Below are 25540 nucleotides of genomic sequence, written 5' to 3'. Positions count from 1 at the left end.
CTTAAATAACAAAGAGCTGAGAACCTAGTAAATATGGGCTCTGTCTGCAAAAACATTTGCCTTTTGAAAAGTGCTTCCTGATCAGGTTGATTCGAAAAGAGGCCTTTAATTCTGGCAGTAGTTATGAAGCAGTATTTTACTGAATTACCCCTGAAAGGGCAATTATATTGACCTGTTTGTAAGAGTAAAGTGGAATATGATTAATGACCATGCCTTGTGGCTGCAGGGCCCACCAGGTTCATTTGACTTCTTACTGCTGATGATGGCAGACATCAGGAATGACATCGCCGAGCTGCAAGAGAGAGTGTTCGGACACAGGACTCATTCATCAACAGAGGAGTTTCCATTACCTCAGGAATTTACAAACTATCATGACACAGTGGATTTTGGATCCGGAGAAGACTACAAACCGCGGACATCACCCAGAGACTCCAGGATACAGAAGGCAGCCCATCCTTAGCTATGCCAACTGACAAATAGTCCCCCTTTAGAGTTCTTCACTATAAAAATGCACTGACATTGTAATATATATATATACATATATATATATATTATTTTTCAGTTTTCTCTTTGCTTTTCCCCAACCATGCTGCCTGTACTGTAACTTTCCCAGTTCATGGTGGCCTCCTTGCAGTAATTCCATACTGTCAAGCCTGCACTGTGCATTGTATCTAGACTATCAGGAAAACCTTCTTAGTGTATTGGGCTAGCAGGATTAAGGCACACACTAGTTAATCGGGCAGACCACAGCATCTCATCTGCCTACCTTTGGTTCTGTGTCCAAATGACCCAGTACCTAGATTTTGCAGGGGTAGGGGAGTAGCTGAACATCACCCCTGAAAGACATCAGAAATGGAAACCTGGGTCCACGGTTACTTTATACATGTAAATGAATTATACCACTGAACTCAAGTCTCCAGCTAGTGTCCCTGGGTTTAGGAAAGTGTGAAAAGTGGATCTCTGTTTTACAGCAGAGGTCAACTTCATGTGAATTGTCTCCTCCTGTTATGCCCCACTTTGGCACAAAAAAAGCCAAAAAAAATGATGAAGCAATGATATAAAGATACTACTTGTTGATCTAGAAATGATTTGAGGGGATCTAGTGACCTTCTAAAAGGCATTCACAGAACTGGAACGTAGGAGTTACAGTGTATTTGGCTGGGTATATGAGGAGTGGTAGGTGCAGGAGTGCACATGACAGAGCATTTCAAGTGGTACGAGCATAGCTAAGGTGAGGTACTGCACATGGGATCCTGTATTTCTGAAGAGGGATAAAAGGGAGTACCCTTTTTTTACACTGGAAAATTGGATGCACAAAGTTAGACCATACCTCATGAATGATGTATGTTAACTTTTTTTTTTTTTTTTTTCTTGGATTTCCACGGCTGCTGAGGACATTGCCATGCTTAGAAGATAAAGGGGAATATTAAGCACAAAACTGCAGTGTTTAATCTGTGTAGCTGCTGTTTCTACCATATGTTTAGTACTGGGTCCTATCTATGTTACAAATGCAAAGAAAATCTTATTTTGCCATGTTTTCCATGGCTTGCATGTTCTAGTAGAATAAATACTAGTAAAAATATAAGCAGGCCCTTTTCAGATAATATGGAAGGGTTTGGATCCCCTTCCATATTCTCTGGGCCCAAAGATAGTTGGTGTAATCCCTACCCCACCAGAATAGGTCATGTTGTATAAACAGCTGGCTGTCTAGACCTTTCATATCTTTTGTATATTATCTTAAGGGGATATGTTAATTCTTGTAATTGTTTTCCAACTCTTCACTATCAGTGTGCCACAAGCAAGGGCATTAGCTTTAAGAACACTAATGTTCTTTATTCCTCTTCACGTTACACATACATCAGTATTTACAAAGCAATGACTAAGCCACTGGTAAAGCTTAGAAAAAATGATAGTGCTCTCACCCTGTGATCTTTGGGCTTCTCCTCTGGAAGGAGCTCACCCAGCAGCTACAGATCCAAGTAATCTTGTGAATGAAGTAAAGGGGAAATCAGTGAGACCTGGGGAAGGAACTCTTGTGGCCTAAGGAAGGAAGGTTTTATACAGAGCAAACTAAAAAACAAACAAACAAAAAAAAAAAACAAACAAACAAACAAAAAAAACTAAGGCAGCAATCTGAGGCATGTATGTGTTATTTTCTTAATTTTAAACCTGCAACTATGTATAAATGATATAGTTCATGAATATGCAACAAGTACATTTGTCAAATCAGGTATTTGTAATCCTTTCAAATTATGTAACTCTTGGCTACGTGTACCACCACCACCCATGACCTGCTGGATCAGGTTGATTTCCAGAACAGAACTAGCAGCTGGAGTTATTTGGACCATCAGACACTAAATAATGAGTTAAACGACTCGCTTCCTACATACGGACTGCATTTCATTGCCCCCTGCCCACAAGGAAAAGGCACTTGAGTTCTAAGCTCTGCTTTTCCACAAGTACCAAATGAGAAGTTTCTACATAGAAAGCTTGACCATTGAATTCAGGGGAAGGCAACAATATCCTGCTTTGCATAAGTATTTAGGGAACTTCTGAGAGTGGATCAGAAAAGTAGATAAGATACATGCCTCACTCTGAGTGCAGGAAGCTGTCCTACAGACTTGTGAACATAAAATAGGGTGCATTTTTACATGCCTTTTTGAATTAATGAGCTCAATAACTTCCCTTTCTGGAGTCTGCTAGTTTTTTCACAGCCCAGAGCTGTTTTCCTCCATAAAAAGGTGAAGGAAAGCATTCCTTGAATTTGTCCTTGTGCTTCACGCTCCTCTTTCTACAGACTCTTTGACCCAAAGTGCTGTTGGCTGAGTCCCGGCAGCGGTGAGAGGACACCATGGGTACGGCCAAATCCACCCCACAAGACACAGGAATTCCTCCAGCAGGGAGAGCCCCTCTGAGCACAGCTATCTGGGAATGTTCAGCCTTCTGTCTGCATCCAGCTAAGATCTTTGTGTAGACTTTTATAATTTTATTTCTCATTAATTGTATGATAGCTTTCATAACATACTGTATCAGAAACATTTCACTACAATTTCTAGAGAAATACATACAGGCATTCAGATAGAAAAAAATGATGTTTTCTTCAGCATACCCAAAGTTTTATAAAGCCAGACCAGAGGAGTCGTTTCCAATTTTAAGCCTGGTTACCAGAGAGAGGGAAGTCATTACCTTGTAAATTATTTATTACTCTGTAGCTCCAAAAATAACTACCCAAGAATCCAAAATAAGAATGTAGAAACATCTACACGTCTAGTCATTACTAGGCTCATGCACATGACAACTTTGTTTCATATAAATACTATGTATAATTTTATTAGAAAGAAATATTATTTTGATGTTAAGACATCAAGTTATAAGCAGAAGGATAATAAAGAGTTTGTTATTTTATTAATATTGGAAATATATTTAATGGAAACATTTGCAAGAGTGTGTAGTGATGGGAAAATACTGGTTGTTAAAAGGTTAAACAAAATCATAAAGCTTGGAAAATGTTTTTTTCAACACTGTGCCAGGTACATACAGGATTAGTCTTTCTTGCAAAGCTGAAATACTGACACACAGAAATTGCTGTATGGTCAGGGTAAACCAGGAAAAGGGTAGGAAAAGAGGTTGTACATGGAATTACAGTGATCCCTGGAGTTATCGCTGGCATCACAGCTTGAGTAGCGTTCTTCCGAGAAGTATTTCCCAGTTAATATGTTAAGCCCCAGAGAAGCAACGAGAGATGAGGTGGGGTCCAAGAATTTGTTAATTTCACATTAAAATCCATATGTTTGTTCCTATTACACATTCCAATAACCATACAGGCCATTTTATTTATATATGAAATACTAAAATATGTATAAAATGATTGTGATTTTACGATGTATTCGTAACAACAAAGATATTTTTTCTTATGCTGTTGGTAGTTGCTTTTGTTACGCATCCTTTCGCTTGCGGACGAGAACGCTGGGTGGAAGAAACGAGTGGGAGGAATTACGAAGCTGCAGTTTAGGGTTTGTTTTGGAGCTGGCCTGCAGGGCCGGCCACGAGCAGGGATGAGGGGGCAGGAGGTACTGCGGGACACGGTGGGTTTGTGTGCGTGTGGAAATGCGGGAAAAGCGGGATAAATGCGAAGGGTTTGAATCCCCGGAGCCCCGGCTCGGCCCTCTGAGGGCAGTGGGCGCCGCCAGGGGGAGCAGGGAGCTCCCGGCCGCTCCCCTCAGAGCCCGCCCCGCGGGCCGGGCCGGGCCGCCCCCGCTGCGTGACAGGCGGAGAGGAAAATGGCGGCGGGGGGGGGAGCGGAACTACAACTCCCGGCATGCCTCGCGCGGCCTCCCCCCCCCCCTCCCCGCCCCCATAGGACGCCATTACCGGCGCGCACCGCTAGCCCGTCACAGGGGCGCGACGGTGAGGCGGGCGCGATGCGGCTCTCGGTGGCGGCCGCCATCTCTCACGGGCGCCTGTACCGGCACTTGGGGCCGGGCCCCCGGGCCCGCCTCGACCTGCTGCGCAACCTGGTGACGGCGCTGGTGCGGCACGAGCGGCTCGAGGCGCCCTGGGCGCGCGCCGACGAGATGCGGGGCTACGCCGAGCGGGTGAGGGGAGGGGACGGGACGGGGCTGGGGGGGGCGGCACCGGGCGATAACGGGCGATAACGGGCGCTGCTTCCCCTCAGCTCATCGACTACGCCAAGCGGGGGGACACTGACGAGCGAGCCATGCGCATGGCGAATTTCTGGCTGACGGTAGGTAGCCCCCTTCATCCCCATCCCTCCCTGTGCCCCCCATCGCCTTTATCCCCTTCCCCCCTTTATCCCTCAGTCCCCTTCGTGTCCCCCCCAGTCCCGCAGCTCAACGTGCTTCCCCACAGGAGAAGGACCTCATCCACAAGCTGTTCAAGGTGCTGGCGCCCCGCTTCCAGCCTCACCCCGGCAGCTACACCCGCCTGCTGCAGATCCCCAGCCGGGACGGCACGGACTGCGCCAAGATGGCAGTGATCGAGCTGAAGGGGAACCCCTACCCGCCGCTCGTCCGCCCGCGCCGCGACAGCGACAAGACGCTGCTCAACCAGCTGCTGAAGGGGTACAGGGAGGACAGCCGGAGGCAAGCAGCCCCGCGGCTGCCTGAGGGCACTGCGCTGTAGGCAGCCTGCTGTGCCACGAGGGGCATCCCACAGATTCACAGGGATGGGGTTTGCCATGAGCCACCCATGCACTGCGCGGTGGGTTTGCCCTCTGGGAGAGGATGCCTCAGTGCTCTTCTGAAGCACGGGATCAAAAGATGACCCAAGAGGTTGCAGGGCTTATTTCTAGCCTTAAATTGTCACAACAGCAGCACGAGCTCAAGGTTTACTTGCCCCTTCCTGTGCAGTCATACTCAGCAAGAGAAGGAAATCAAGCAGGGAGCCCTAATGGTTGATATTCACTTTGTAAATAAACTATTTAGAAAATTAGCTTGTTTCTATTTTAATTATATTCCTCTGTACATGCGTTAATCTTCCCCCAAAACTGAGTTTATTACATCTTCTGGTCCCATACACTGGGTTAGTGTTTCCACTTCACTGTGATAGAACTGAAGCGTTCTGCAGAAGTCAGTGTGCAGACCTTCAGGGCTGCAAATACAGTGAAAAAATCAGTCTAGCTGTATTATTGCAGCAGTGCTGAGTGCAAATTAGGATGGTAGCGCTGAAACAAGTTTTAAAAGTAGCAATACTAATGAGACCTGTTAAAAGGTTGGCAACATGGACAGGAATAAGTTGTCACTCTTGAGCTTGGTAAGACACCTCAGCCCCCAGGTGGCATTACATGAAATCGCTGTACTGTGCTCTTAGAGCAAAAAAATGATAGTGGCAGAACTTCTCCAGAAAATAATGCAAATGCAGATATGAAACTTAAAGTGCTGGCTTTATCTTTGATTTGTAGCTGCAGCTTATGAGTGTAAAATAAAGAAAAATACCTGCCAGAGACTGAACAAAATAGATCATCAACTGCAAGGACTGTAATTTCAAAGTCATTAGAATTAAGAAAATGCACTGCTTGCAGTTGATGACCTATTGTCTTGTTCAACCAGGTACTTTATCCTTAACAGACAGCATGAACCAACTGCTGTTGTTGCATAGCTTCCACATTATTAAAAGTCCATGTTGAGGCTTCAATATTTAATTCTCAATAATACTCGTGCTGCTCTCAGGTGGTCTTTCCTCTTAGTAAACTGAACTTGAGTGCATTAGCTGCAGTCTGATGCCCTGAAATGATGACCGTAGCCCTGTGCAAATTTCCACAATGCTTCAGGAGCAGAGTTGCTGCCTGGGCATTTCAGTGCAGTTTTGGTGTGATAAAGTTACTGCATACTTTGAATGCAAAGGATAGCATTTCACCTGTGTAGTCTTTTAGGATTCTGATTAGAAATGTGAACCCTGTTTGGTGTGCATCAGACTATGTTACCTGTAGGTTCGTTTCAGTTAATTCAGCAGATTAACATTTGTGTGGGATTGATGAGAAACAGAAGTAGGATTTTAAGCACTCAATTGTTTTCCCTTGATCTGTTCACCTGTCACTTTCTTAGAGGAAGAAGGGCAATAACTGTCAAACTATTTTGGTTGAAAACTGAAGGCTATGAATGATTAAAAATATGTCGGGGGAGGAAGATTGTGTGGACCTGTAGCACTGGCAGAAATACTGTGTTATGCATATGTTACTGTTACCCAAAATACCCCTTCTGATCAAAGGACTTAGGAGCCAGAAGTAAGAGAAGGTAAACATACAAATGTGAAAATGCTGATTTAGGAAGACGGGTAGATAAAAAAAAAAAAAAATTGAATGAAGGAAAGCAAATCAAGGTTTCTTTGAGTTGTCCTTAAGTTAACAATCAGGAGAAAAAGTACAGGACAGCTAGATGTTTCTAAGCTAAACTGGGGGAAAAGCTTAATACAGATTCTTAATTTACAAATTCTGAATGTATATACACTTTTTTTTGTCATGATCAGTAAACTGACAAAGCATAATTTCACAGGCTTGCTGCGTAGTCCCTCTAAATGCAACTCTCCTACTATTACGTCCTTGAACATGTTCTAAAATTATGTAGCTTTCTATCAAGATGGGTGGTTGCCCTGCCAGTTTCTTCTCAGATGGGTCAGGCTTTCAGACGCCTGTTGAGAAAAATGAAGGGAAAGTACACTGTTAATATATGAAGTCTGTTATTATTCCCTTGCATCCTGGCTGTCAGACAGGTCTTCTCTATCAGCCTTATAACCACAGAACTGATTAAAATACCCGCGTCCATATGGTTGTCCATATGACTGCTCTACCCCCCGCCTTCCTCTCCGCCTCTGGAGGATAAAGGCCTACCTGACTGCAGCTTTGAGACTCTGATACCAGTCATTAATATCTTGCTGGTCACTGGACATCAACAACAGTGTCTTGTGTGGGAAGGAAAGCTGAAAGACAAACAGAATTGACTTGTCCATGGATGCTGATTTCTGCCATTTTTTGCCAATAGTTAGAGAAGTTTAGCATTGATACTGGGGGGAGCCAGGGTCCAGACAGTACAGAGCAAGTGCCAGATGTCCAGCTACAAACATCAGCTTGCTTTGACTTAAGGTGTTTGGAAGTCAGCAATGCCAGTCTGCAGACGCTGTCCATTCTGCCTTATTCCAAGCTGCCTCTAGAGGTCCTTCCACTACCACCAATACAAATTCACAGTTGGACCAAGAGTTTCTTTTCATGGCTTTCAAGGAGTGAGCCAACGCAGCCCCCCACGTGCTGCAACCTGGGAAGACCTGAATTTGAAACCCCCACCCATGGCATTAGTCCCAGTCAGAGACCCCGCAGCCCCCAGGGAGCTGGATCCACGAACAATGTCCATTGTGATGATACCACCATCTCTGCTTTCTCTGTTCTTCCAGGTTTTCTCTCTCTCACATTCTGTGATCACTAATGCTGTGTATTGCTCATCACATGGCTGTAGGGCTATCCCCAAAACATGTCCTTGAATGAGGGCATGTCAGAGTCTGATCAGACCCTCCTCACGTGACCTACGTGGAACAAGCGGCCGCCTGTACACAGTGCTCAGGAGGGCCCACACCAAAGGGAATAAAGACAGCCTGCATCACCCAAAAAGGACCAGCTCTTTGCATTTACCATTGTCACCATCTGTCATCTCAGTCCTGCTGCTGCTGAGACAGCTAGAGACTTCCTTTGCAAGTCTGACCCCCTGATGCTGCTGTCAGGAATACTTACACTGAGGAGCCCTCCCTGGCTCTGCGTGTGGCCAAATACTTTATCCACCATGCACTGGTGAAGTGGGTAGACAGCCGTGCATGCAAATTTGTTCGAGTTTAGCAGGTGGAGTGGGTGGCAGGGTTTTGCTGCAACAAGGATATCAGAAAAAAGGAAGAACATCCTGCGCTTCAGTTCTTCTCCCTTGGAAGGCACCACCAGAAGCCAGCCTTCTCGGATATACCAGCGCCCTAAGCACGGAAGGAAAATAAAGACAGTTGTCAGACCATCATTGGCACAAAAAAGGTTGTAAAACTACAAAAAAAAGAACACAATGAGGCACCCTGAGGCTACCAGGCTGTATATCCATTCCAGCCACCAGAAGGCACTGAGTGTCCACTGGAACCTGTTCATCAACATCCATGACAAGCAGTGATCACCCAAAACTTTTAATATACGAGGAACAGACTCGAGTTTTTATAGAGCTAGTATGTCAATTAAGAGGATACTATTATATGCAGAACTGTTCAAAGAGAAACAACAAAAAAACTCATGTTTTCAAAATGGTATGCATAGCTTTAAGTTAACATACACTGTTGGAAAGCATACCATGAACAGCCTTAAATTGTGTTACCCAATTGCTTGTCATTAACAGCAAAACAGAAGTTAACCTAAACTTTTAACATTTCTTATTCTTCCCCAGTTTTGTTTGCTTGCACATGCTAATTTAAAAAAAAAAAATCATTTCAAAGATCATCTAACTATATACAGTTCTGTAGTAAACAAATTGCAGAATGGAGATTGCCGTAACGATAGACAGCAAAGCAGAGACAAAATAAGGTACTAGATGGAAGGCTTGAATAGGCAACCTTATTAACCTTCTCTTACAGAATGGGTAGGTGACACCGAACCCTATGAAATGATCTACAATGAATTAAAAGGTAGAGAAATCAGCAGGAAAATGTTAATAAAAAAAAATGAAAAACCTAGATGTAGGCAGAAATAAAAGAAAATGGCATCTACACAAATTGGAGTAATTAAAACAATGCCTCTAACCACAAGGATCGTTGTACAAATGGCCATCAGCACATGGGAATTACAAAGATACCTGCTAGTAAGAAGATAATTTATAAAAATTCAAAGCCAGAATACAGTATCACCTGGTCTGGGAAACACTTCCCAGAAAAATTCAGCCATTTTTTTCTTCCATAGCTTCTAGCTGAGCTAGTTGCCCTAGTCAAGCCTCACCTGGAGTACTGTGTCCAGTTCTGGGCTCCCCAGTACAAAAAAGACAGGGATCTCTTGGAAAGAGTGCAGCGGAGAGCCACAAAGATGATACGGGGCCTGGAGCATCTTCCCTGTGAGGACAGGCTGAGAGACCTGGGTCTGTTCAGCCTGGAGAAGAGGAGACTGAGGAGGGATCTTATCAATGTCTATAAATATCTGAGGGATGGGAGACAGAAGGATGTAGCCAACCTCTTCTCAGTGGTTTGTGGGGATAGGACAAGGGGCAATGGCCGCAAGATAGAGGAAGTTCCTCACCGACATGCGAAAGAACTTCTTCACGGTGAGAGTGACGGAGCACTGGAACAGGCTGCCTAGAGAGGCTGTGGAGTCTCCTTCTCTGGAGGTATTCAAGGCCCGTCTGGACGCCTACCTGGGCAGCCTGCTCTGATGAACCTGCTTTGCAGGGGGGTTGGACCCGATGATCTTTCGAGGTCCCTTCCAACCCCTACAGTTCTGTGATAAATATTTTTAGTAAGTACATTTCACAGAACTGCATAATTTTAAGTATGCTACAGTTACAAAGTATAGAGGCAAACAAATTGCTGCTTAGCTTATTCCACAGAACTATGTCTCTTACCTGAATAAGAAACTGAGGGAGAGGAAAGTGAGGTGAAGGGATCAGTCCAAATTTAAAAAACAAATGGAAGGAAGGTGTCAGCAGTGTGGGACTAGGGACCGTTTCCCTCAGACTAAGTAAACTGTGATCAAATTTGCTAGCATACAGATTGAGCTGGACTGTCCTGGAAGTCTTGGGATATGGATCCACTTGCAGGATTCCCTGGGACACATAATTTAGAAAATTCTTGTGAGAGAAGGACAGGGAAGCATCCCTAGGGAAGCTAGGGATGGCAGAACAGTGTACTATGTTAAAAGGTGATTCTAGTTAAGATAGTTTTTGCCCTACATATGGGAGGCAGCAAGAAAAGCAGGGTCTCCTTACATAGGGAGCAGCACACCTCAGCGATACCTGACCCCAAAACTCCAAACCCCTTTTCCCTGCATCTATAGCATTTTGCTTTTTCATCTCTTCCCTCCTAGTAGTAGGATGCAATCTCCGAAGTTCTGCAAAATCTAGTTTGTTTCTGCAAACAGACCTGGGTGCAGGGCTCCAGGTGGGGTCCCAGGAGAGCAGAGCAGAGGGGGACAATCCCGTCCCTCCCCTGCTGCCCACGCTGTGTTGGTGCAGCCCAGGACACGGCTGGCTTGCTGGACTGCAAGTGCACATTGACAGCTTATGTCCAGTTTCTCATCAACCAACACCCCCAAGTCCTTTTCCTTGGATCTGCTCTCAATGCATTCTCCTTCCAGACCCAAGTGCAGGATCTTGCACTTGGCCTCATTGAACTTCATGAGGCTGATGATGCTCCAGGCATGGAGAGTGCCTGGTCACACAGGATGTCCTAAATAAACCTTGTTATCCAATTAGATGATCTTACATGCCAATGACTGTGACTTTATGTATCTCAGCTAACAGCACAAATACTCTGATTTCTGCCATGGTTTAACCCTATTGGTAAGAGATGTTTCTTTTCATGTGTAGGGTGTGAGCAGAAGTCTAGGAAATTTGCAACTCAAAGTTAAAAAAAAAATCATATTCCTCATGCACTGAGGTGAAGGCAAGCCTATCTCCAGTTATCTTAGCTGAGCTGAAAAAAAGCAGAGATGTCTAGAAGACCCACCTGGAGTCAACACCTGTGTCCTCTGTCCTTTGAGAAGCTTCTGAACACGAAGTAGCTGCAATGAGTTCTCTCTCTTACGAGCGATGTCCTGGACCCATTGAGATACCTCAGAAGCAGATTTCACAGTCTCTGAAACAACAGCAAGTTATCACAAATGCTCATGTAACTTGCTGTGAAAAGATAAGATGAAGTGAGGAAGCAAATACTTTAAGACAAGTATAAATTAACAAGTTTATTCATTAATTTCAGCAGGAGATTGCAATAGATGACCAACCCAATAGGTTTCCCAATCAGTCACTCTATTTCCTTTGTGTTCTCAGGGGTATCTTCTGAGCAAGATTGTAAGGGAAAATAGTAATGCATTAGAAACCCAGATAGATAAAGATTTTTCTTCCTGTAGAAGCAGACAAAATATACAAATTGAAATGCCAGTAAGGAAGTTAACGCTGATCAAAATGCCAACATTCACTGGAGAAATTAAAGCAGTAGCATTTACAGACAAAATCATACTTGCAAGTTTCTGGTACTCAGCACTGTCTGGGCTGGTGTTCTCCAGCAGGTCTCTGAGGAAATGCTTGTACCTAAGAGAGAAAGAGCAGTTTCATTTCACGAAGACACATCAGGAACAGCAGCATCTCCTATTAGTGACAAAATAATGAATACTCCATCAGGAGATGCAGTACACACCTCTAAGTGTAACCAAGCAGCTTTTGTTAACATTTCTTTGATCACATTCATTTTATCTTCAGATTTGTCAATTATATTATCCCACATATTTTATACATTTGCAAGCCTTCGGCATTTCCTGGGGAGCTGGTTAGAACAACCTCACATATTACTTAAGTTCATGAGACTCTAGAAGACTTCAACATTCACATAATGTCTTCAGTAAAAGACAAATTGAACTCTTTGAACTATTGTGTGCTTTTTTATGTCTGAATGGAAGCATTCATACCATATGTTCTCTGCCCACACAAGAAAATAAAGGCATTTCAATAACTACCGGGAGACGCCTTTTTTATTTTTTCCTCTCCAGTCTTTACCAGAAAGGATCAGATCTCTGCAAATGCTTTCTCCCAATAAAGCAAAACTATTTTCAGTCTGAAATGACAGAAGAAATACCACATGGAACAGATGCATAAAATGGCATAAGTCTTATGACCCGCAGTATGTGTAACAGAGTTCTGATGAAACTTGAATATGAAAGAGCTGATTAATGAAAAAATTAGACCTTGTGTTAAAAAGCTACCATTTTTCCAAACAGTTGGACAGCAACAAATATACTGCTGTTTTATGTATTCAAAGGAGTGATCCAAAGAATTACAGTAATAAAGAGAGCTTACATTTGTATCTGCCAAGCTGATTAAAAACATTGTGTAAAGCTGTCTGAAAAACTGCACTATGCTCATACCCAGTTATTTTCAAAGAAGCATGGCTCTAAATCTCTTAACGGTGCTTTAGCACGAGTAAGACCATGATTAGAGAGCAGTTACTTGACTTACAGCAGCAGCAGCCGAGTTCCTAGCAAACTACCCAGGCTCTGTATTACCCTCATACCCTCCCCAAAAAAGGGTAGCCACTGAGTGCATGCAGCACTCTTCTCATGCAGTCAGCCTGTCTCTTCAAAGGACGCCTCAAACAGAATGCAGCAATCCAGACTGGATCTGTCCAATCTCAGACAGCTGTGACAGGCACCAAATATGAGGAAAACATGCAGTCAGGCCCAATAGCCATACATGGGGGGAAGTTCCCCTGACTTCATTAATCTTATCTCTCTCTAAAAGCAACCATCCACAAGAAGAGTCGCAATGCTCCACATCAGCAATGTGCACAAAAGCAAAGCAAGACCTCCTCTAGCTGAGAGCAGCACTTCTGCCGGTCTTCAGACAGACTGCTTTTGTTTAGGTCCCAGCTTCAGTCACTTATTGAGATGCCAGACAGCCTTCACTTGAATTCTACTGGAGAGCTAGTTGAAGATCTTATGAGCTTAAGAGCCAGAGCTAAACACAGCTACCTCTCTGCATCATTCTCCATCCACATACACTGATTCCACTTTACAAGCACATCTTCAGGACATTTTCACTGCAGTCTATATGCTCCAATTTGGAGACATATGCTATTAACAAGATACTATTATGTGCCTTTTCCCTTCTCATACTAACACCTTGAATTGCTTGCTTACTGGTGTAACCTCTGCAGAGGCAAAGGAAGCAAATCCTCTAGCTTCTTTCCTTGAAACTGAGGTCGAGTCTCTTGTAGCTTCTTAAAGCGTCGAAATGACTTATTTTTCCTCAACTGCTCCTGTATGCAGCAGAAAAGGCATATTGCTTTGAGAGTACAGAAATAAACATGCATTCTAGTGTGCACTAGAGCTTAGAAAACAGAACTTCAGTACTAAACACAATCATCAACAAAGTTTTGTAGCCATGGACAAGCCATTTCATTTTTTCTAACAACCATTTAAATTATATCCCCTCTTCATATATGCACAGAAGTATAAGATTAGTATACACAGCATATGGAAATAAAGAACAAAGGTTTACTCAGGAAAAAAGCCCACTTGTGGGTTTTTGCCATTCATTTCAAGACAAAGCAGTACAGTCCCACACTGTTATCACTTCAAGACAAGTATCCAAAGCAGCTTGTTTTCTCTTGGGACATGAGTATGTATGCATACAAGCAGAACAGAACAGAAGTACCCTAGTACACCCTGCAGCTGGAAACATGCACTGACAAGAACTGCAGGTCAGGTGGTTTTAAACTCCAGATACAGCTTTCTGGACTTTGAAATAAAGATGCATCTTTCTGAAATTTCTTGGGAGATAGGCTTCATGTAGAAAGGTAAGCAGGAAGGAAAACAATTTCATCTGCTGTAGAAAAAAAAAATGAAGAAAAAAGGATATGCCACCATTATGATACACTTAGTGGTAGCGGGAAAGACTGGGAGACCTGGTAACTCTCCAGAAAGAAACCACTGTCCCATAGTGTTACCACTGCAAACTCTCCAGGCTTGCCAGCCGGGGAAGAGTGGGAGTTTAAACAAAACTCTTTGAGAAAGCTCTGCTTAGTGTGTGTACACACACACACACGAAACATGCTCCAAAAATTTGAAGCTCTTTATAGAGAGGTTCTCACTACTTTATTATGAACAAAAGACTGAGAGAACAACAGCAGCCCAGAAAAAGGAAGACAACCAACCACTCCAGGCACAGAATGAAGTAAAAGGGAAGGATGTACTTTTTTCAAAGAATTGAGAAACAGAGAAGAAATCAGGAAAACTAAAGGAGATATTTACCTTCAAGGTTTTATTTGCCTGTTCCAAGTTCTCAGCATAGTGGCCATAAAGCTCCAATTTCTGACAGAAAATTTCCAATCCCAGTCCTAAATTTCCGCGCTCCAGGTGAAGCGACAGAACCCTGTGTACAAGGAGGAAAGACAGATAGGCAGGGGTACGTTACTGATACAGTTTTCCCAGCTCCCTTTGGTCCACTCCTATGCTGATCTTCATTTGTCAGTCTCCACCTCACATCCAGTTTCTGTTCAGAATATCTGCTTAGTGGCCAGAGTGAGCTACAGAAAACAACCTGCAAAAATACCATACAGCAGTCTTACTGTGCTTAAACCACTACCCAGAGAACAATGGGGTATCCAGATAAGTGGATACAGATCAGCAGTTTCCTGTGTATTTCTGCAAGTGCCACCAAGGCTAGCAGTGTTAGAAGTGAATGCCTGTCTCACAAGATGTTAGCTTTATTCCCTGAAGTCTTACTTTCCCATTCTCTCCATATCATTACAGAACTAATTGCATCAGTCTGTTCACTTACTGGCTGGCTGAATATATGGATTCCAGGGGTCCAAATATGGTTTCCATTACAGCAGGTTTAAGCGTCCCTTTGGCCTTTAAAATTGTCACAAAGAACTAAGAAGGAAAGAGAGAGAGTTTCAAACAGCTAAGATTCACAGGTCACTCAAAGGTCATTTTTAGCACATAACAGAAGCAAGAAGTTGCAGCCTAGAGACTCACACTCCAAAGGCTATCAGGTGTCATGGGCACCCACCTAAAATACCTATCACCAGATGTAAGTCATCTTGTTAACTTTGACCATAACTGTAAACACATGGAGCAGCACTACATTGGCTGAGCGAGTCTATTTCAGTATTCCTAGATGCATCTGTCTTTAACAGCCTGGTTCGTAATTTATCTTTGTCTTCACTGTGCTCCTATGTTTCATACATCGCAAGCATCTTAAGCCAAGTCCCCTGTACAATCAAAACTTAAAAACATATGACTGGGTAAGGACCAAAGCCAAGGGGACGGAAAACAAAAGCTATGTGATGTTGCAAAGGAAGTAAAAGACAGAGAAGAAAAAAAAAAAAAAAAAAAAAAAACTTTCAGCCTCAGCAGTGTGAAAATGTGAAGAGCTGGAACTTGTCCCTTGCTGTAGGGATGCAAACTCCTGTTCTATGACCCTTCCCCACAACACCAGAAATAAGTATGTGCTGTCTGAAGGTACCCACATATCAGAAGAGCCCAGATACTCACTGTGACCACCAAATCCAGCTGCTCAAGGTATTTGTGCTCAGTTTCCAGCAGCTCTTTGGCTGTCCGACTGCGTTTTCTCTCCCAGCGAGCCCTCTGCTCTTCCACAGTGTTTGCTCCAGCCATAAGTAGCAGGGGTGAGCCACTCATGGTAGTCTCAGAGCTGATAAACAGAAGGATAACCACTCCTGAGAGCCAAGAGAGATGGACACACAACAAACACACAACCTGGGCCATAGGGTAGGATTCTGAGCTCTGTGCTTTACTGTGGAAGGAAGGAAGCCAGTTACCAGTAACGGCCATCAACAGTTTCCTTCTGCATTCCTATTTGTGCTACAGCAGCCCCCCATCAACCAGAGGAACAGTGACAGTCAGACTGGACTGCAAAAGCAAGATAAGTGGTACATTACAATGTATCTGTAAGCGAATCTCAAGCATACAATCCCACCCGCTTTCCTCACCCACAAGCCACTGCTTCCTGTGCTTCATCCCACTCTTCATGTAAAATTCTCAATAAACCCACGGAAGTTGGTGGGTGGAAGATGCACTGTGCATAGGAGCAGAAAACAGCCCTAAAATGTTTGTTGGGGGAGGAGGAGAAATGGAGGGAAAGCACAGAAAGGGGGGGGGGTGTAGAGTGAAAGCGCACTCTTGTTCATTTTCCCCTGTAGGATCCCCCAAAAAGCGAGCGGCTTGCATTGTTCTTTTCCAACAGCAGTTTGTAGTTTCAGAGGTGAGCATCTGCTGTGAATCACACCATCCACAACTGGCTTCGCTGCTGCTTTTCTCTTCTGCAAGAGCATCACAGCTACATTAAATAGAGAAACAGCTTCTTTTATCACCACCCCTCAGAGAAAGACACATGCACTACCAGAGCATTGCTTAAATCTTGCTCTTTCTTTTGATGAAAAGGCAGAGCAGCCTGCTGCACACTTGCCACAGCATGAAATCTGTAGTTTCTGGGGAAGTTTGCCTCCCTGTATTGAACTACCTTCACAAGAGTTGTGGCTCACACACATTCAAGCTGCACTAGCACAGAAAGATAAGTTGTCTGCGAGAAGTGAGTCTGTCGAATACAGTCTTCCAGTGGCACTTCAGATACCTGAATCAATAAAACAGAAGTTTTGCACAAAAATGGTACGGAGTCTCATTTAATGTGTTCACAGAAGTCCAGATAGCTGATGGACGTGCAATATTTCATGGCAGCAATAATTTCTCCAGAGGTTTGTTCTTGCATTTTTTCAGAAAACAACCACAAGCCTAGCTGTGGCCAGGTCTTTGTCAAGACCGGACACTGACTGTAGTAGCTGGAGAGGTAGCACTAAGCTACAGCTTAGCATTAGCACGCTGTTGCAAAGTACTCACACACACACACACAAAAAAAAAAACAGGCTAAGATGCTACCATTCAAAGAGTATTTTTAGCTAGTGTAAATTGCAGTCCCGACTGTGAACTTTTTACCTTTTGCAGCCCATTTTCTTAAAAAAGAAAACAAAATACCAGAACAACAAATCCACACCACATTTGACCATTTCTCAATTTTAATATATTAAATTCTGGCTCTTTCAAGTCTATTGGGTGAGAGTCGTCTGGAACCTCCATGTAGACTAGGAAATACTTGACATACAAGCAATCTAAGCACATCAGCTTGTTTCTTTCTTCTCAAACTCAGAATAGAAACTATTGAATACTTGTGTGTTTTTTGTTTTGTTTTGTTTTGTTTTTTTTTATATAAAATTAACTACTTCACGATGCTCTGCTAACAATCAGTGATGTTTCTAATTTTACTATTTATAACATCCTCAAAAAAAAAAAATCTCCCTTTGTTATCTCACACTAGCGACTCTATATTTCTCTGAAGTGTTAGCAGCCTAATGGGTCAGATCCATGGGCCATGAGGACCTTGCATCCTTTCTCCAAGTCCAGTGATGTTCCCAGGTGCTTGTGCTCCACACGCACCATTTCCTTACTGCTGCATCTCCACCAGCTAGAAACCTGTGTTTTTAGTTGTTTTGTTTTGTTTTTTAACCTCTGGAAGAGGCTGAGGAGTCCTGGCAGTCCATCTTGCAATTAGGACTGATTGAGAGGCCCACGAGCTGCAGAGCAGAGCATTCCTCATGCGGCTCACAGGATCCCTTGATTTGGACTCCTTCTGTAGATCACGGTGCGCTCGTGCCTGCCTGCAGCCCCTCCAGGACCTCTTACAAAGCCCCTTTCTATCTGGACTCCCTCCCTCGAGGGCCTGGGAAGCTGCAGGACCGTGCTGCCAACCTGCTCCTGGCCCAGCCTGGACAGCACCAGGGTGAGATGCTCAAGCCTTCGCCCTGCCATGTGCCCACTACCACAGCACCCATTTCAGACGCCTTCAGGGCACCCAAGGGCACGTTGCTCCACACCCTCAGGCACCTTTGTGGCACCCAAGGACACCTCACCCTCCTCCAGCTCCCTATTTTCACAGCTTTTGGCCTGCTTGTGGTCACCTCATTCCTTCTGCTCCCCAAGAGGACAACTCGGCAAGACTGGAAGAGGCTGCAGGAAGGCACCCTCCTGAAGAAACCTTGCGCTTCTCCTGCCCCACCACCCCACATCTTCACGTTCTGCAGACTAACAGCCCTGGGCACGGCCCCAGCGCGGCAGCACGAGTTAGTCTTATCTCCACTCTTTTTCTGCTCTCAGTTTTGAGCTGAAACCCCCATTTTGACACCAGGACAGGGCGATCTTACAGCCGAACTGCAGCTGGCTGGCTGACAGATCCCTCCCCGAGTGGTTTGGGGCCACTTTTGTCCCCCGGGGGCTCGCCCCACAGACCCTCGAACTCGCCCCACAGACCCCAGGGGTTCGCCCCACAGCACCCCGGGGCTCTCCTCACAGCACCCCGGGGGTGCCCTCAGCGCCCCCATCCCTTCAGCGAGACCCCGCGGCCGCCTGCAGCCGGTCCCCTCACCGCCCCCGTCCCCCCTCGCCTCACGCGGCCCCGCCACCCGTTACCTGCCCCGGCCCCGCGGCCGCCGCCCCGCGTTCAAATGGCGGCCCCGCCTCGCAGGGCGGCCCCGGGGCGGAGCGGTGGCGGCGGCGGGGCGGGACGAGCCGAGCCGGGACGGCTCCGGGAGGGGGACGGCATGGTGTCTCCCGGGGAGCGGCAGCCGCCGGCCGGGTCGGCGGGGAACCTGGCGGCGCTGTCGGAGCTGGACGAGGCGTCGCTGCTGCGGGGGCTCCGGGAGCGGTTCCTGAGGCAGCAGGTCTACGTGAGTGCCGCCGGGGCACGGGGCGGGGGGCCGGGGCGGCGGGGCGCTGGGCTCACGGCTCTCCCCTCTCGCCGCCAGACCGACGTGGGGGACATCCTCATCGCCCTGAACCCCTTCCAGCCCCTGCAGCTCTACGGCAGAGAGGTGAGTGGAGCAGCCCGGACTGGGAGCCCCTTCCAGGGGTGCCTGGCCCTTCGCCCCTTCCCTCCTCAAGGCCTCTTCCCCCCCCCCCTCACGCAGGTCTCCGAGCAGTACCGGTGCCACCATGAGGGATCGCTGCCTCCACACATCTTCGCCGTGGCTGACCGGGCCTACCACGCCATGCTGGGCCGCCGGGGAGCCCGTCCACAGAGCCAGTGCATCGTCATCAGGTGAGGCACGGGCACCAGCATGGCCCTCAATGGCACGAAGGAGCCCGGCACAGGTGGGAGACACAAGCAGGGAGCAGCTCATGGCCGTCATGGAGGCTGGGGTGCTGCCACTGGTCACCAGCAGCAGTCGTCCTGTCAGAGTTTGGTACTAAGCTCATCTTGAAAGCTTCGGGTGAGTCAAAACCCAGCTCTGTTAACAGCACGTCTTTGTTCACCATCTCAACACTTCCCAGGCAGGAAAGTAGATTGCAATCAAAGATGTGTGGTAAATGAAGATGGGTTTTGTGGAGGCACTTGGCTGCCGATGCTGGTAACGCAGTTAAATGTATCGGGTCTGAAGGGGTCGGTTCTGTTCGGCGTGTTGGAAACGTTAACCACCTCTCACAGGTTGCTCATCTTTGGCAAAACGACTTGCAGTGTAACTTGTGTAATAAAGGCTGTAAAACATGGAGTGGACCTGTTTTCACAAAGTAGCGTTTCCCAGAAATAACCAAAGAACAGAGGAAAGAAGAGAAGTTTCTTTGCTGTAAGACCTTTAAGAATCTGGTCAGGGAAAATCACAGGGCCGTGGGAAGTTATATGAACTAGAAGGAAAAAAAGTGAGCTCTTGTAACCCCGCAGTGTTCCCATATAATGAGCGTTTCACTCCATGATGTCACTGTTGTTTTTGTTCTGAAACTGGAGGGCAGCAGATAGCATCAACGCAGAGAAAGCTTCAGACAGCATCAGCTAGCAGAGAAAGCCTCAAAACACCAGCAAACTCTCTGTTCTGGTGATGGTAGAGGACAGTTTAAATGTCATCTGAGTTGAAATGTCAATTGCTAGCTATTTGATTTAGTATTTCCTGCTTTATATGGGACTTCTGATCATTTTCATTCAGTGCGGTATGGAAATAACTTACTGAATCACTGGTGAGCATTGTGGTGGGACTGGGAGCCGATGTTGAGTTCCAGCCCCAATCGTGTCTTTAGCCTGCAAGCCGTCAGTGCCTGTGCTTTACATGTAGCAATCTCAGAAACGCTAGTGGGCATGGTGGGCACGGAGTCAGCAGGTGGAAGAGGTGTGCTGGTAGTGTTCTTAGGAATGGGGAAAAGTCATAGAATTGTCTAGGGAGGTGGAAGACAAAAAGACCTGTAGGCGTTTCTGAGGAAGAGAGTGGTCTCATTTTTTTTTTCTGACAGCAGTTTGCAGTCTCAGAGATGACAGCCTGAGCTACTGCCATACATCTTGCAATCCTATTAACCGGTCTGTGCTACTATAACAGGAAGTTCATGGTTTTACTATCTGCAAGTGGTAAAACAGTCAGTAATGAGATTACCTGGTTTGAACAAAGTTTGGGTGATGAGGTGGAAGTTCTTCCTGTTAGATCACGGTTTATCAAAAGAGCACGGGGATGCACTATGTTCTACTGTTCTTTGTGCTTCGGGTGCCTCCTTTCGAGAAATGCCCATCTCCAGCCGGGCATGAACCTTTGTGCTTTTCTCTGGGAAACGAATATTGCCTTCCTGCCCTTCGTGTACTCTGTTTGGTCTCTCTTGGCCTCCCCAACTTCCTTTTGGAGGTTTGGATGTCAGGTTTCAGAGGCTACAAGTGATGTTGAACACAACAGCTGCCCCCAGGTGATAAAAGCTCATTGAAACCAAGTTTTCCTGTGCTGCAAATTCTACTGGCTTGTCTCTCCTTCCCGCTGATGTTAGTCACAGCCTCAGTATGCTGTGGTACAACACGTGGGTCTCTGGGAGATGACTGTGCCTTTTTTTCACAGCCTGGGGCAGTTACACACCCACAGCTGGAGAGTGTTTGCAGGCCCTGGCAGACCTCTTTTTGGAGAGTGCAAGAGTGAGCTTGAACTGTGGGAGTACTGACGGATAGTGTTTCTGTGGAGGAAGGAAGTCACTGAAAACCAGATATCACCTTATATATTTGGCAGGAATGCTGTCTGGATTGCTTATTTCTCAACTGGCAAGTGATTTTGGTTGTCCATATTCGGATAATGATGGCCTGATCTGTGCTTGTGATCAGGTATCTGTCATAGAATTTGAGGTATTTAGCAGCCTAGGACAGGTAGCTGATTGAAAGCATCGAGCCACTGGGAGCTACAAAACAGAGAAGCCACACCTGATACTCAAAGGTCTTACATGTAAACAGAGACCTGCCCTCATAAATACTTGCAGCATTTCCTGCATTTTTTTTAACTGCATATGCTGCATGTGTTCTCTGCCAATATGATGCCATCAGTCAAGGACAAGTTACCTTATTGACTGTACATTTCCCCCTCCCGGTAGTCAGGAAGCTGTGCTTCCCAAGTGCTACTTGTTTGTCTTGGAGGTGGAGGTGCTGGGCGTATGTGATGCCAGAATGACGTGCAACGCTGCTGCTGTAGGTGTGACGGCAGCTCTGCAGCAGTAAACCAGCATTATCAACGGGCTGCAGCGTGTGTATGTGTGAAGAGCCCGAGATTTGAGATTGCTGCAGTATCGATCGCGTGATCATTACTCAGTTCTGGATATAAGATGGATGGGGCAAATCTCTTTGTAGAAAGAAAAAGCTGTCAACCCCAGCATATGGGGAGGAGTCAGAACACTTTTGAAGGAGGTTGTTCTCCAGAGGTTATGTATGTTTTCAGTAAGAAGGAGATCAAATCAACTGTCCTGTGCACTCCATCCAGAAGTGACAGCGTGGAGTACGTCTGTACTTCCTGGTAGATGGAGAAAAATTCCTCTGGGGAGGTATCAAACCTTGTGGAACCCACTGCTTGTATTCATACACAGCATAACTGAAAAAGTTGTTAAGCTCTTGGATTGCAGAGCACTCTCCCAAGTGGTGGGGCACCAAGACATGAGGGTCAGAGCAACTATGCTTTATGGCTGCTGGAGTTTCCTTTATTTTTTCTTGGCAGTGGAGAAAGCGGTGCAGGGAAAACAGAGAGTACGAAGCTACTGTTGCAGCACATAATGAACCTATGCAAAGGCAACTCGCAGCTGGAGCAGCAGATCCTTCAGGTAGGTCATTGCAGGGTGGTGCTTGCAGATGCAGAAGCAACATTGCTGCAGGGCAGCTTGCACGAGGCACTGGGAGCCTCTTGATGAATCACCACTGGAAACAGGGGAGCAAATCATAAGACACATTATAAGAAAATAGTGGGTAAGGATGATGAAATAGCTGACCACAAGTTAGCAGAGTTGGTAGGGTCAATAATTCTGTTTGCTGGGAATGTAGTGGTTTGGTTCTTAAATGGCAGAAAACTATTGTGATCGTTTAGCATGTTTGCTGTTACAAGGGATTAGGGGCTTTTTCTCTGAATCATTTCCTGTTTGAGGTAGAATAGGGAGTTTTATTGGAAGAATGAAGTCTTGATTTAATGAAACACAGGGATGGAGAATCCACACAGCCTTCAGTAACCTCTCATTGGCTTGTTATACTTACTGTCAGGCACATGCATGCTAACTGTCTGACTTAATCTTTTCTATTTTCATATACTTTTCTAGCTGATTTTAAAACATATTTGTCTCTTTGGTCTTAAGTATTTCCACTTGACTTGCTCCCCGAGGAGTTTTTATTTTGAGCAAATCATATCTTAGCATTCCATGTGATAGATTAAGTGGAATAAGTTCTTGGACTGCTTCATTTTAAAGCCCATGTTTCAGGTTTCTTGTAGACTCAAATAAATTGTTCTGTATTATTGCATATTTCAGTTTAGTGACATCCATGGTGGATCTGAGGTGAATGCCTGGGCTGTGTTCTCTCTTGTGGGAACATGGCATTGGTATGCCTACTGGCTCTGCTTAGGGGTGGCACGGGCCGTACTGCTGCGCTGTTTCTGACTTTAGCAGGCTTAAGAAGCAGGATAGCTGTGTTTGCTCAACATTGTGCCTGGCCTAATGAGCCCTGACGGGCCTGATTGGCAATGATTGTAACTAGCCTGTATTTGTTCTATTAACAACAAAGTTCACATCCATCCAGGTGAAGTGCCTGTGGAGCATCTGGAGGTGACTGTGAAGAGTCATTTTCACTGTAGTCATCTTACTTGGTTCCTGTAGATATATTCAAAGACTAGGTTAGCTCTTCAGGGATTCCTGTGTCATGCTGTAAAGCTGTGTTCTGCAGGTTACCCAGCAGGTGCCCCAAGTCATCGTTCTTCCAGCCGGCAGGCATTCTTTGCTCGATTATGGAAAAATTGTCATTTGAACTTGTTTGCATATGGTTTGCCAGGCTGGTCTTACTGTTCTCGTAGTTCCTTTATAATTCACTGTCCTGATCATTATGCTGTCTACAAATGCCATTAGGTAATTTATCATAATTACATTCAGTAAGTGCCATTTTTACTTTGCTTATTGTTGTAGTTTAGCAGTAATTTATCTAGTGATATCACATCAGATGCACTGGAGAAGTTGTTATACCAACAGTGTCTTTTAACAAATAAATGGATGGTCTTACTGAGAGCAAGTAAGACCATAATTCACTTCATTTGTGCCTATTTTCAGTAATTTCGTGCTGCTTTGTCATATTTGGCTCTTGCAGTTATTTTTTCCAAGACATGAGAAAATAAGTGCATATGGGCAGAGTGGTTCTTATTCCATTGGAACAGTAAACAGCAAATGCTGATGTTAAGCTTTTCCAAACAAGTTGGATTGGGTCACTTAATTTGAAGAGGGCTTGTTCTATCTGTTTACCTCTTACAGGTAAATCCGTTGCTTGAAGCTTTTGGCAATGCCCAGACTGTGATGAATGACAACAGTAGCCGCTTTGGAAAATACATACAGCTGCGTTTCCAGAACAATACAGGTAAAGTCAAGGGCAATATTGGAAACTACTGCTTTGGGAGGTGGTTAGGCACCTCTCAGGGAATGGACTGAGTAGCCAGAACTTAAGGACGGTGAAATTTCCTTACTTGATTCTGTGTGGAAATCGTATGCAAATAAGGAAAATAACAACAGCAATCATGGCTTTAAGATAAGGCCTGGGTTTGGACGGTGTGGGAGGTGTGGGAAGGATATGGGAATGATGGTGCAGGGAAGGTATCAGTAATGCTCAGTGGTGCCTGAAGTCTTGGTTGTTTTTAAAGGAGGTGAGCAGATATAATATGGGAAGTATCTAGAAGCCCACCTTCAGAGTGATGGGCAGCCTAGAGGGTGTTGTACACAAGATAGTTATTTTAGACAACTCCATGCTCCTGTCACTAAGGTAGAGATGTGGGGCAGCTCAGTCAGCTTCTTGCCTCCAAGTGCAAAGATTACCCTTTTGCCTTCTTGTGTGCAGTGCGAGGTGCAAAGCTGAGCGAATATCTGTTAGAGAAGTCACGAGTAGTGCAACAAGATACTGGCGAGAGGAATTTTCATATCTTCTACTATATGTTTGCTGGACTGTCTTCAGAGGAAAAGGAGATGTATGGGCTGTTGGATCCTTCACTCTACAGGTACTTCCAACCCTGTAGTCTTCATGGTGGGGGGTAGAGAGGGAAGTAACAAAACAGAGCCTATTATTCTGCGAGTTAGGGTAGAGCCTGGTACAGGTTTGAACAGAAGCTAGAGTGGGGTCTGAGTGGAGCTACACAAAGAGATCTTACGGATCATCATGAAAGCTGGTAGGTCTGTAGTGTCTTCTTTGTTGCATTTCCTTGGAAAAGTTTCCTTGCCTTTCACATCTTCACTGCTGCTGATCTCCTTTGTTTGTCTGGGGTGAGACTGACTTGCTATGCTGATTGCATGATGATTTTGTATGGGGTATGCACTTTCTCAGGTACATAAGTGGACGGTTTGGTACAGAGGACGTAGCTCAGCGCTGGAAGCAGAAATACCAAGAGGTGTGCAATGCCCTTGACATGGTGGGCTTCCAAGAACAGGTTAGTTTGGGGATCACTTTGTTTCTGAGTTTTCCATGGTGCTTCCAAACCACCTGAATCTGTCAGACTTCATGCAGAGCCTTTTCCTACAGGCTGCCCATGCCTTTCCTTCACTTTTTCACCATCTAGGTACTCCATGTGTTGTATGTTATATAGTGGTAGGTTTTCAGTCACCCCTTTTGTGTGTTTTAGGAACAAGTGGACATGCAGTCAATCTTGGCTGGTGTATTGTCTCTGGGCAATGTGACCTTTGAGCCTCCGGAGAGCAGTGGGTCTCTAAAAATGAGTGAAGCCTCCCGGGGATGGCTGAAGGCTGCAGCGGTGAGTCACAAGAAGAGCTGACAGACACCTCAAAGATATG

The 25540-nt window shown here is 45.4% G+C and overlaps 4 protein-coding genes across 10 annotated transcripts in view; 3 read left to right on the top strand and 1 right to left on the bottom strand.

The window, feature by feature from the left end:
- The window catches only part of CCBE1 (collagen and calcium binding EGF domains 1), a 94939-nt gene extending 92497 nt beyond the window's left edge, over positions 1–2442 (top strand). The window contains exon 11 of one of the 2 annotated variants that reach the window (XM_035310033.1): positions 227–2442. In XM_035310033.1, the coding sequence (XP_035165924.1) occupies positions 227–460 (234 nt within the window). In that variant the 3' untranslated portion in view covers positions 461–2442. The remainder of the gene's footprint in view (positions 1–226) is intronic. The other variant, XM_035310034.1, reaches the window with a different exon arrangement.
- Positions 2443–4378: 1936 nt separating this feature from the next.
- On the top strand, positions 4379–17101 carry MRPL17 (mitochondrial ribosomal protein L17). Of its 2 annotated transcripts, none has more exons than XM_035310038.1 (4): positions 4379–4595; positions 4676–4744; positions 4870–5171; positions 17082–17101. In XM_035310038.1, the coding sequence occupies exons 1-3, from the start codon at positions 4422–4424 to the stop codon at positions 5140–5142; spliced, it is 516 nt and encodes a 171-aa protein (XP_035165929.1). In that variant the 5' UTR covers positions 4379–4421; the 3' UTR covers positions 5143–5171; positions 17082–17101. The 2 variants fall into 2 exon arrangements, with proteins under 2 accessions (XP_035165929.1, XP_035165928.1); XM_035310037.1 differs by lacking the exon at positions 17082–17101 and adding an exon at positions 5266–5451 and having other exon boundaries at positions 4870–5182.
- On the bottom strand, positions 5690–18807 carry ARHGEF39 (Rho guanine nucleotide exchange factor 39). 2 transcript variants are annotated; one of them, XM_035310036.1, is made up of 10 exons: positions 18710–18807; positions 15725–15884; positions 15006–15100; positions 14477–14597; positions 13364–13482; positions 11692–11762; positions 11182–11310; positions 8237–8466; positions 7346–7434; positions 5690–7146 (listed from the first exon to the last, which is right to left on the bottom strand). In XM_035310036.1, the coding sequence occupies exons 2-10, from the start codon at positions 15869–15871 to the stop codon at positions 7131–7133; spliced, it is 1017 nt and encodes a 338-aa protein (XP_035165927.1). In that variant the 5' UTR covers positions 15872–15884; positions 18710–18807; the 3' UTR covers positions 5690–7130. The 2 variants fall into 2 exon arrangements, with proteins under 2 accessions (XP_035165927.1, XP_035165926.1); XM_035310035.1 differs by lacking the exon at positions 18710–18807 and adding an exon at positions 16012–16153.
- LOC118156186 (myosin-IIIb-like) overlaps positions 18725–25540 on the top strand; it is a 25411-nt gene continuing 18595 nt past the window's right edge. For 3 of the 4 annotated variants that reach the window (XM_035310030.1, XM_035310028.1, XM_035310031.1), the window contains exons 1-8: positions 18725–18966; positions 19045–19110; positions 19207–19337; positions 22237–22339; positions 24020–24122; positions 24597–24753; positions 25077–25179; positions 25372–25500. In XM_035310030.1, the coding sequence (XP_035165921.1) occupies positions 18745–18966; positions 19045–19110; positions 19207–19337; positions 22237–22339; positions 24020–24122; positions 24597–24753; positions 25077–25179; positions 25372–25500 (1014 nt within the window). In that variant the 5' untranslated portion in view covers positions 18725–18744. The remainder of the gene's footprint in view (positions 18967–19044; positions 19111–19206; positions 19338–22236; positions 22340–24019; positions 24123–24596; positions 24754–25076; positions 25180–25371; positions 25501–25540) is intronic. The other variant, XM_035310029.1, reaches the window with a different exon arrangement.

Source organism: Oxyura jamaicensis, chromosome Z (genome assembly GCF_011077185.1).
Source record: "Oxyura jamaicensis isolate SHBP4307 breed ruddy duck chromosome Z, BPBGC_Ojam_1.0, whole genome shotgun sequence".
NCBI classification, from domain to species: domain Eukaryota; kingdom Metazoa; phylum Chordata; class Aves; order Anseriformes; family Anatidae; genus Oxyura; species Oxyura jamaicensis.
This window is presented reverse-complemented; position numbering and strand designations above follow the sequence as displayed.